The 11,657-nt window shown below is 32.9% G+C and overlaps 1 protein-coding gene across 4 annotated transcripts in view; it reads right to left on the bottom strand.

Moving 5' to 3' along the window:
- Positions 1-1,951: 1,951 nt before the first annotated feature.
- The window catches only part of STXBP5 (syntaxin binding protein 5), a 167,805-nt gene continuing 158,099 nt past the window's right edge, over positions 1,952-11,657 (bottom strand). For all 4 annotated transcript variants that reach the window (XM_077896408.1, XM_077896409.1, XM_077896411.1 and 1 more), the window contains 2 exons: positions 9,640-9,860; positions 1,952-7,664 (listed from right to left, as the gene is read on the bottom strand). In XM_077896408.1, the coding sequence (XP_077752534.1) occupies positions 7,623-7,664; positions 9,640-9,860 (263 nt within the window). In that variant the 3' untranslated portion in view covers positions 1,952-7,622. The remainder of the gene's footprint in view (positions 7,665-9,639; positions 9,861-11,657) is intronic.

The raw sequence follows: 11,657 nt of genomic DNA, 5'->3' as shown, positions 1-11,657 counted from the left end.
AAGAGTAAAGAGATTTGGGGTGACAGGCATCAGGGATAGAGGGACAGAACTGGAGGAGGTAGAAGGGAGGGAGGGAGAGATTTCAGAGATAAATATCAGGAAGAGACGCACAAAGGGGTCCTCTGTTGGAAGAGCCACACACACACACACACTCATTTTGAAATCATAAAGTTGTTGATCACTTATCTTTCAAGGTAGAGCTTTAGGTCTTTCATGGATGATAGAAAATTGCAACGGACAGGAAAATGAGGAACCTCAGTTTGATATTTCTCTACTTTCCTTTGCTAGTTAGCAACATATTATCTAAAATTTTGTTTTCATTAATGAAATATGTATCTTACTATCATGTTGGTTTAAAAAGCAGTTATGAAAGACTATGGTGTTTTTAAAATAGTAAAAAATTAGATAATATGACCAAAACTAACGGTTAGAATGTTTCTATCAGTTTTGAATGAATACATTGGTCTTAACAGATACAATTTGAAAAGTAAAATGACTTGGAGTTCTTTTCTTTTTTAAAAGAAAATGTCTGGGACACCTGGGTGGCTCAGTGGTTGAGCATCTGCCTTCAGCTCAGGTCATGATCGCGGGGTCCTGGGATTGAGTCCCACATTGAGCTTCCCCCGCAGGGAACCTGCTTCTCCTTCTGCCTCTGTCTCTCATGAATAAATAAAATCTTTTAAAAAAGATAACGTTCGTACAAAAACTGAAAAATGTACAATGATGTAGCAATCATACTATCTTCAAAGTAATGGAACACAATCAGAATCTTCCTGAAAACTCCTATGAGTTACAAGTATATTTCTGTAAAACGCTGGATGGCACTGTAGTATGTACTTACACAGGACATACTCCAACTGAAGTTCTTTAAAATTAGACCATGAACAGAGGCATTTAGACAATCTTTTAGCTTTTAAAATTTTTATCACTTAATGCCTAGATTCCTGGAAAAACACTAATTTTTGATAATAAATTAGATCGTTCTACTGAATGCTCTTATCACTTTATAACAAATAGCTTAGGAAGACATTTATCTGTTCTGTATCCAAGACTCTACTAGTTCTCTAGATAAAAAATATAATGAAAATTGGTCTTTGCAAAAAAAAAAAAAAAAAAGAAAGAAAGAAAGAAAAAGAAAGAAGAAAGAAAGAAAGAAAGAAAAAGAAAGAAAGAAACAAAGAAAGAAAGGAACAAAGAAAGAAAGAAAGAAAGAAAGAAAGAAAGAAAGAAAGAAAGAAAGAAAGAAAGAAAGAAAGAAAATTGGTCTTTGCAAGGTCTTGTTTTCCCTTGTTACATACTACTGTAAGCACCTGCTAAAGGCTCAGACAATAAGGGGAGACATGACTGCCACCGTGTGGGCAGTAAAATTATACAGATTTCAAAATCAAACCTTCAATTTAATAAGAGAATTGTCATATTCTTTACTCCGAAATACATTGGAAACAATAAGTACTATTTGAGTTATATTATTCTAAATCCATTAATGTGATGTTCAGTCTTGGTACAAGTAGTTGGACACTACTATTAAACTGCAAAATGCCAGTTATGAAAAGTATCTACATCCTTGTTGCTCAAAGTATGTTCCACAGACCAGCAGCATCTGCACGACCTGAGAGCTTGTTAGAGCAGTCAGACCCTACCTCAGATGCCCTGACTCCAAATCTGCTTTTTAACAAGATGCCCAGGGGACTCCATACACACTACAGGCCAAGAAGTGTTCATCTACAGTTAAGTGCCTCTAGTAGGGGATCTCACCCCACCCAATGAAGGGTAGGTGACTTTTACCAGAAAGCCCACCTACTTAAGAAAAATATTGTTCGTCTTACTTGAATTGACTTTATCTTTGCAAATGTAGGAATCTATTTTATCTATTATTTGCTTAGGTTAAACTAATGGGATTAATTCCACAATTCAGAGAAAAAATTAAAACAGATTTTCCAGAGAAAAGGGCTTGTTTAGTTTCAGGAGAGATTAGAGTATTTTATTTTGCCCAATCAGAGCCCTTCAGCATAAAGAGACATTCATATACATATATATGAACATTTTCCAGAAACATTATAATACATTTTTTTAAAATACCAGCTTAACGGTATTTATTTACAAAAATATTTCATTACCTAATTTTAAACCTTTTGCTGTGATGACATTTTGTAAAGTACAGGAATGCAAAATAACTACAAAGTTTAACACATTTTTAGTGTTTGCAATAGTGCTTTTTTTGTTTTTGTTTAAAATGAAACAGTACACAGAGATTTTTTTTTTAACCGTATTTAAAATGCATATTCCAGCAATTACCTTTGAGATAGTTACTGGACTGAGCAAAATTAAAAAAAAAAAAGTGCAGCAACTGAAAACTGCCTGCAGGTTTAAGGTAGACACAAGCTAGAGCTCTATACCAAGCATGCTTGCCCCTGAAGTGGACAATGTTAGAAAAACTTATTCTTGCTCTTTTTAATATTGTTTTGGTAATGCATTTACAATGAACCAATAGTATAACTAGAAAAGAAATGTTTTTCTGGTTCTATCATGTTAAGCAGAGGTCACACCTAAAGTATCACAGTACCATTTATTTACAAAAAAAAAATTACAAAATTTAAAATATGATTTACTCTCTTTGCATTGCTTTCTACTGACATGTTGAGTCTGTTTTTAACTCCTCACATTGTCTTCAGTTGAAGCAAAGTTAGAACACAAAACACTTAGCAAAGTATATTTAAAAAAATGAAACTCCCAAATAGGAACCCATTGCCATTAGCCAATGTCCATTTAAAATGCCTGAGCCAAACAATCTACAATAAATTAATACTGACTTATTTACATCTCATACACTATAAAATTTTAATTTAAACTATGAGCCTCATTGCAAAATACCGGCAAAACTGACATTCATGGTTTTTCTGATGTAGAGTGCAATATGCAATAAAAAGAGCAATTACATGTAGCCCTGGACTACTGTACTCAATTTGTAAATGAATTATGCCTAGTGATTTAAGACTGTATTGATAACTGAAGAAAAAAAACATGTTATAAGCCAGACAACTGGGAAGTTAATTCAGCTGAGAAAGGTAAAGTTTTCCCTTTAATTTTTGTTGTTGTTGTTATACCTATTTTCTGTCCACAGAACCTTTAAAACTTCTGTGGCAGTAGTAAGATCATTAATATTCACAGGAAAAATAATCCCCATAGCACTTTACAAGAAATTGATCAGTGATGAAAAGTGTGATTAACAAAAGCTGTAAACAAGTATCTTCACATTCATTTTCAAATGAAAAAAAAAATCATTTGTGGGCTTAAATTTCAATCCAATAGAACACTCTAAAAGGGAAAAGAAAAAAAGGAGGACACTAAAGATAGAGAAGTGCTCTTTTTCAAAGTAAATACAGATTAAAAAGTCTAGGAATAGTGATCAAGTATCAAACTGATAAGGAACAAATTCTATAAACTACAAAATAAAAACCTTCATTGACAAAAATACATAAACTCTGTTTTCATTTTTGGAAATTTATTTTTAAAAAAGGTAGAAGAAAATACCTGGAAAACTATTTTAAATATATATATATATTTTAAAACAATAGTTAAGGTAGGCATCCGACAGCAAGCTGCAGCTATGAGAAAGACTTTGCAATTACTGTTGTGGGCATTTTCCCCAAAATAAAATTAATATTTGAAAATGCTCAATAGAGGGTTTTTTTTTTAAACCATAGTAATGATTATCTTTCCTGTCAATGCGTGAAGACTTTTGAATAATGTATGATTCTTTAAAATTAATTGTATCTCGATATGAGATACCAGTATTTCTTATTATAAGCGTAAAACATAACTTTTTGTATGGATAATATACATACTTTTTAAGTACTTTGACTTAAACTTAACAAGTTCACCATTTTTAAAATTAAAGAGTACATTTATAAAAATTTCATTTTAAAATTAAAAGTATATTCTCTAGCAGTATGTATAAATATAACATGTTACTGTATGATCTTAAAACAAATCTGAAAGTGTTGCAATAATTTAAGACCTAGAACACTGAAACATACAGCAAATGATTTTACTATTTGTTTCCTTGAAAACTACATAAAGCCCTATTGAAGGTTTTAAGACTATGATCAGTTTAATTGTTTAAGGTGCAGCTAGCAGCATATTCATGATTTTGGTATGCTTTATACATATGCATCACTTAATTTTAACTGAGAAATGTGGATTAAATGATAATAAAAAGTTTTCGTTACCTAAAAAAGTGCAGAAAAAATTCAAGTTTAAAGTTCAGTGCTCTTTATTTGCAAAAACAAATAAACAAAATCCCCAAAGTTAAAATGTAAAATAAATCTTTGCCACAAAAAATTTACCTTTGGATATAGCTTTTCTAATGTCATTGAGAAAATGCCTTCAGCAAAATATATATGGAATCTGGAACTCAGGGTAAAACTGCACTACTGTCTTCCTTTCCTCAGCTGTCTCCCTACCACCCCCTGTAACCTAAAAATGTGTAACACTTTCAGACTTGTTTATAACACTCACATACCTACAGGAAAGAACTTCAGAGAAACCTACAATTAAGAAGGTCTAAGCAAAAAAAAAAAAAAAAAAAAGGTTCTTTCTTTACTATAAAGTACTGTACTTAAATTGTAATATACTACACGTAACATAGACAAGTAGCAGCATTTTTTTTCACATCCATAAAGAAAATCAAATTAAGAAGTCAGTCATAGCTCAGTGATATCTATAACCATTTTTGGAAACACTTTGTACAATTGAAATGCAAACCCAGGGCATTAAGATGATGCAAAACTTCAAATGGATGTAATATACAGAATTTGTCAGAGTAGAAGATTTCAAATAACTTTTTAAGCAAATACATATGAATTTTATTTTGAAGAGTGAGCTGGATTTGCGGTACATATGGGGAAACAACTTCCTATTGACAAGCTGCTAATTAATGAATACTTCAATGATTTTAGAGCCAAGGACAAATGCAACAAAGAATAATGTCCTCAAGTGAGGATACGGAGGAAGCACACACATATCTTTCATTTTTCTAATATTTTCTATTTTTGACTTTTTTTTTTGGTTTGTTTTCCTGAAATCCTGGCTTGCTGGTGACTGTTACTTTTTGCACTTAAAAAGAAAAAAAAATAGAGATGTTATCTCTCAAATTACAATAAATTCCCTGGGTTAGTTATTACTGCAGACTCTCTTATCTACAGACTGAATCAAGTATAACTCGGAGAAGCTATTTCCTATTCTCAAAAATACTTTAAGCTTTCTAGTCTTAAGTGAGTTTCTAGGTTTGCTGTGCATAATCTGTAGATTAATTTAAAAACGAAATAAAGTAACTCAAAATATTGATTTAACATTTTCTTATAAAATCCATCTCAGATAAATGTATCTACTTCTATATTTGAAAATAATTACAAGATTAGTTCATTTTATATACAACAGGAAAAATGACCATAGAAATAAAGTTGATGTACAATTAACACAAAAAAACACAGCAAATTAAATAATTGGAGCCAATATGCCCTTCCACATAATAGGGAATCAACCAGTATACTATTTTACTGAATGCTTCTCAACTTCAAATCCGTAACTGTTGATTTTATTGATGACATTCTCAGAACTGTACCTTAAAAAAGGGCCTAATACTTCCTGACAGATCACGGAACAACATGTTTATTAGGTAACACAGGATACAAATTAAGCCATCTATAAACTGCTGTTCATCATATCGCTGACATTAACTAAACAGAAATATGTTATCCATAGGTATTTTCTACAAATTCAAAAACTTTTGAAAATGATTACTTTTAAAATATTTATTTTGGCTCTATCAATTATCTCTATCACATATATTTAGTCCCTCCCTAATAATGAATAATGATATTCAAAGTAAATTTTAATGTAAACTTTTGTATCCCATAGTGCACATTATAAAATGTAAACATAAAAGCATTATTAATGAAAAGAATAAAGAGGAACAGATGCATAACAGACTGCATGGAATTAGGGTGTTCTACATATACCTTTAATGATCATATGGAATAGAAAAAACCATCAAATTTGCTATCAATTTGTGCTCTGATTATCTCTTAATGAAGGAAGAAAACTGTTTTAAACAATTTTTTATAGAAGAAAATATTTAAATTTCATTACTATTAAATGTAATGCTTTTATTTTGCGCTTCCTTTGTTGCTCTAAGAACCACCAATAATAATCTCAGATGAGCCTGCATTATCAGATCACATACTTCCAGGTCTACGAAGTTATCTCTTCCCTGTCTGCAAAGCTATTCTAGGAACCAATCATTTATTGTCCACTGATGGTCTCATTTGCATTATACTCCAATACAGAAATAATTTAGTTACCAAAATGCACATATGTTCCTTTCCTTTTGGCTTTTTAAACCTTGAAAGGACATGTACAGATTTATAGTATATTTCTACAGAAAATATTTTGTAGGTCATCAGACTAGACTCTTATATAGATAATTATTGACAACAGATGCTTGTAATTTCCCATGCGACAGCATGTGCACTAAGATTTAATCGGCTCATCACCTGAGTGTACTGGAACTGTTAGCAAATAAAGGGCTTTTTAAAAAGGGAGCTGAGCATTTTACTGAAATAATGAAACTTTTTTTTTTTAGCAATTTTAATTAAATAATGCAAAGGTACATTTGGTTAAACATTTTATAAAAATTCAAGCAAAATTAAAAACTTAGCCAATTTCAACATTTCTACAAATTTAACCTGTAACTATTTTGGTCAAATCCACCTTTAGCTGAATTAATGAGAACAAGGACAAGGGACATTGAAGTATTCTCCTCACCACAATGGAGGTTTTTCTCACTTTCCACACTGTATAGCCACTACATGGAAACTCCCAGAATGATGAGCGTTCAGTCATGCTCTACACTTTTCTTTTCAATGAAAAGTGATGTATCGCCTTGTTTTGCTTTTGACAAAATATGGACTAAACACAAGTATACAATAACAAGAATCCAAGAGTAGCCCATACACAAGTCAACTATGTGTATGTTTTTATTATTTAAAGCCCACCATTCAGCTTATCTGTCTAAAGATATGGTAACAAACAGTTTGTTTCTTTTTCACTAATGATACTGATGACCGTTCAGTTTAAGGGAGGGAAAGTCCAAGACAGCTGTTTGTTAATTCAGTCAATGACACAAACATAACTATTTCAGCTTCAGGACTTCTGACTTATTGCCTCTCCCTCAATGAGGTCAAACACTGATGGCAGATACAACAGCACAAAATCTTTTGGCATATGAAAGTTTAATACAGGAATGATCTAGGAATAGTCCTTGCTAGGTCTCCTCAACATCCCCCTTTGTTTCTTCATCCATAACATGTGACCTGCTTAGTTCCCAAGCTGTCAACCCACAGCTGCCACACACCATCTACTCCGCTGTGTGTGTGTGTGGACACTCCTCAGTTAAAGCCACATGACTGAGGTAAAACAGTGCATGATTGTGCTAGGAAAGAACAGTATCCAGTGATGAACATCCCTTTAACGTTAACTTTCCTAAAGTGAAATCAATAAAATAAAAAAGGAAAATTCTTTTTCCTTCTGGCTGAAGTTGGACTTAGTTGGATTTCTGGTTGTCAGAACTGGTACCACTTCTTATCTTTGTATTTCAACATCATCTAGAGGGGAGAAAACACACAAATAATGTTTTAAAAATGCCAGAACAATAATATTTATGTTATAGCTGAATTCTATATATTTCCCAAACATTATATCATTCTGAAACATATTATAGTGTTACTATATTGCTTACTTCAAATCACTTTATACTGAAAGCAATAAGTAAGACTTATTCCATTTAGAGAAAAAAAAGACCATACCTATGAAGAACTACAGCCCAGAAAGTCCTCTTATTTTTTTAGAGACATGACATTATCAAACTTTGGATCAGTATATTCTTTGGTGACCTAAGCTAATATCTTACAAATAAGGTACTTATCAGTTCTCTGATATGAACTAAAAACAATGGTTAAAGAACCTAGTGAATGAAAGGTTGAAAACTCCTCTTGTTGCCATCAAAAATGTACCGAGCACTTCCTCTGAGGTAGGCACTGTATGGCACACCTTCCCTATATGAAATCATTTGGTCCTCACAGCTCTACAGGTTAGAGATTATTATTCTCCTCATCCTATAAATGAAGGAAATAAGGTTTATATGGGTTACCCAACGTAACACAAGGGTGAAACTGGGATTTGAGACCATGTGGTCTGATCCAAGAACCCATGAGCTTCATCACCTCAATATATTATCTTCAAAGATTCTCAAATATGGCTCATAAACATAATTTGGTAGAAGTTTGAGCCTGAACTCTCTGCTAAATATTTAGTGTAGGGGTATATTCTGAAATTGGCTGAAGTGTTATATGCAATTAGAGATCACAATCACATACAGGGTTATGCCAACAAAATTCTTGACCAACGTCACTAGCCTATAACTGAGGTGTGTGTTAGCCAAGTACAAGGACTCACATAAGGATCTCCAAACCTCTTTGAAGCCCTGCACAAATTGCTCCCAAGTCAAGTGACCTCTTTCATGCATTCCAGGTGTCAGCATTCTTGAGCAACGAAAAGATGACTTTTGATTGAAAAATTTAAAGAGCTATTACTGACAGAGTAGGTGCTCAAATCTAAAAATAACCTTAATACGGTTTCTTCAGTTAACAAACTAAAAATGTCCTCAAGGGCTAGGCTAGGAACCAAGGGTGTAAAGTAGCCCAGTGTAAAGCATCACAGAGTGGCAGATCTATGTGTCAAAATGAAGATGTATATTCTATACCTAAGGGACTTTAAAGTCAGTTTGTGTAAGTGTTACTATGCTGGCCAACAAAGCTTATTTATAAGAAGGCCAGCTAGGGATCCTTTCTTTATAGCATATATTTTAAGGTCCAACATGACTTCTGACTTCATCAAGATGAATTCATTGCAAAAATGCATTTCATTCGTCCTCTGTATGAATTGGTCTACAAATAAAAATGTTTACCAATTTTAGCTATTTTAGATCAACCTAAAGAATCAAGAGAGGCAAATTATTTCCTTTTCTAGGAGTTAATAGTAAAACCTGAAAACCCTGCATTTCCTAAAACTGTTGCAAAATCATTGGTTTTGTTTACAAAAAGCCTGAAGGTGAGCAGTTTCCTTCAAAATTTATAAACTTCAGTAAGAAACCAGACTACTGAAATATATTCTTGTAATGGCTCCCTCTGGTGGCAAATCAGGAACTTGCAAGTACAGAGGACAAATGAAAGTTCTTGTGTAGAAATACAATAGCTATTAAAAAAAAACAAAACCAAACATAAGAAATAGTGAAAAGGATTCTAAGGGAAAGGAGGGAAACTGAGTGGGGAGAAATTAGAGAGGAAGACAAACCACGAGTGACTCCTAATCGTGGGAAACAAACAAAGGGTTGTGGAAGAGGAGAAGGGTTGGGGGATGGCGTGATTGGGTGACGGGCACTAAGAAGGGTGATGGGCACTAAGGAGGGCACTTGATGGCACTATACGTTGGCAAATTGAATTTAAATTAAAAAAAACTCAAACATTTTCATACTTGTTTTAACTAGGCTATTTTGTTTAAATATTTGTTTGATAGACATACCTCATGAGCGTGTTTAGAAAATGAATCTGCACTGGACAACATAGCTGCAGTTCTTTCTTCCAGATCACCAAGTTTCTGCCCTCTTTCATCTAGTGCCAGCCTGGCTCGTGCTAATTCACCAACAACTCCAGAGGCTGCTCCTTTCACACCTTCAATGCCGCCAGGGCCAGGAATATGCTGTGCAAGACTCCTTGATGCCTTTCCTGAGGATGATTCTCCAACTGAATGGATTTGATAAATGAAAGAGTAACTCAAGAAATGAAAATTTTATTAATATCCTCCTATATAACATTAAAACACAATTTTAAGGTTGAGTGACAATATAATTGTAATATTTATATAACTCATTTCATAATGTTTTTATATGATTTTAATAATTTTTAGTTTTTTAAACATGCAAAAACAGAAAAATAATATTAATTAATATTCAACTCTATATTAGTTTATATAACAAAATTTGTTTAAAAAAGGGGCTAGTAATTATTTGTTGCAATGAATAATGGGCATACTGATGCCAGTTTACAGAACAGTAAAAATTACTATTGGGTGTGTAAAACATTAAAGATAAATTAATTTAAACATAGGGATTTGATTTAGTTTATTTATTCCATGCTTTCTCATACTTGAAATACTATGCTTAGGCTTAGAAGTAAAGGAAAATGAAGAATTTATTCATTATTCTATTTTTGTGTCCATTAAGTTGTGGATATACTACATCCCTTTCTTTCCATTTCTTGTCACATAAAAATAGATCAATTTTTTCCTTCAAAAGATCTCAGGAATTCAACTGCTTCCTTTCCGTACATAATCCAGACCTTGATTACCTCAGAAGTCTTAACTTCTGTTAAAGATTGAGGTCCGATCTTCCCTTTTCCCTCATCATGCATTTCTCTCATTAGAAATATAATTCCCATACCATAAATTTGCCCCTGAATATGTTAGTAGCTTTTAGTTTATTCAGAAGGTTGTGCAACTATCATCACTAATTCCTGAACATTTTCTTAAAAACAAAACAATCCCATGCTAACTATTGGCAGTCACATCCCATTTCCCCCTCTTCTCAGTCCTTGTCAATCAATAATCTACTCTGTCTTTATACACTTTCCTATTCTGAACATTTCATATAAGTGGATTCATACAATCAATATGTGGCCTGTGTCTGGCTTTATTCACTTAAAATAATGTTGTTAAGGTTCAACCATGTTGTAGCATGCATCAGCACTTTATGCTTCTTTTTTCTTTAAATATTTTATTTATTCATTCATGAGACACAGAGAGAGAGCCAGAGACATAGGCAGAGGGAGAAGCACGCTCCCTGTGGGGAGCCCGATGTGGGACTTGATGCCAGGACCTTGCGATCACAACCTGAGCCAAAGGCAGACGCTCAACCACTGAGCCATCCAGGTGTCCTAGCACTTCATGCTTCCTGATGCCTGAATAATACAACATTCTGTTTATCAGCTCATCAGTTGTTTCTACCTTCTGGCTTTTATGAATAACGCTGCTATGAACATTTGTACAAGCTTTTGTGTGAATATGTGTTTTCAATTCTCTTGGGTATACTGAGGAGTGGAACTGTTGAGTCACATGATAACTTTATGCTTAACCTTTTGAGGAATTGCCAGTTTTCCAAAGAGGTTATGCCAGTTTTATATTTCCATCATCAATGTATGAGTTTCAATTTCTCCACATTCTTGCAAACATCTTTTTGACTACAGCCATTCTGGTGTGAAGTGGTATTTATTTGATTTGTACTTCCCTAATGAGAAATGATATTGTATCTTTTTTGCTGTGTTTATTTGTATATTTGTGTTTATTTGTATATTTGTATATTTTGTTTATTTGTATATTTTGGAGAAATGACTATTCAAACCTTTTGCCCATTTAAAAACTGGGCTATTTGTCTTTATATTAAGTTGTAAGAGTTCTTTATATATTTTGCATACTGGACTCTTATCAGATTTTAGATATATCAAATATATGATTTATAATATTTTATGATAATCTGTGGTTTGTCT

Source organism: Canis aureus, chromosome 1, assembly GCF_053574225.1.
Source record: "Canis aureus isolate CA01 chromosome 1, VMU_Caureus_v.1.0, whole genome shotgun sequence".
In the NCBI taxonomy this organism is placed as follows: Eukaryota; Metazoa; Chordata; class Mammalia; order Carnivora; family Canidae; genus Canis; species Canis aureus.
This window is presented reverse-complemented; position numbering and strand designations above follow the sequence as displayed.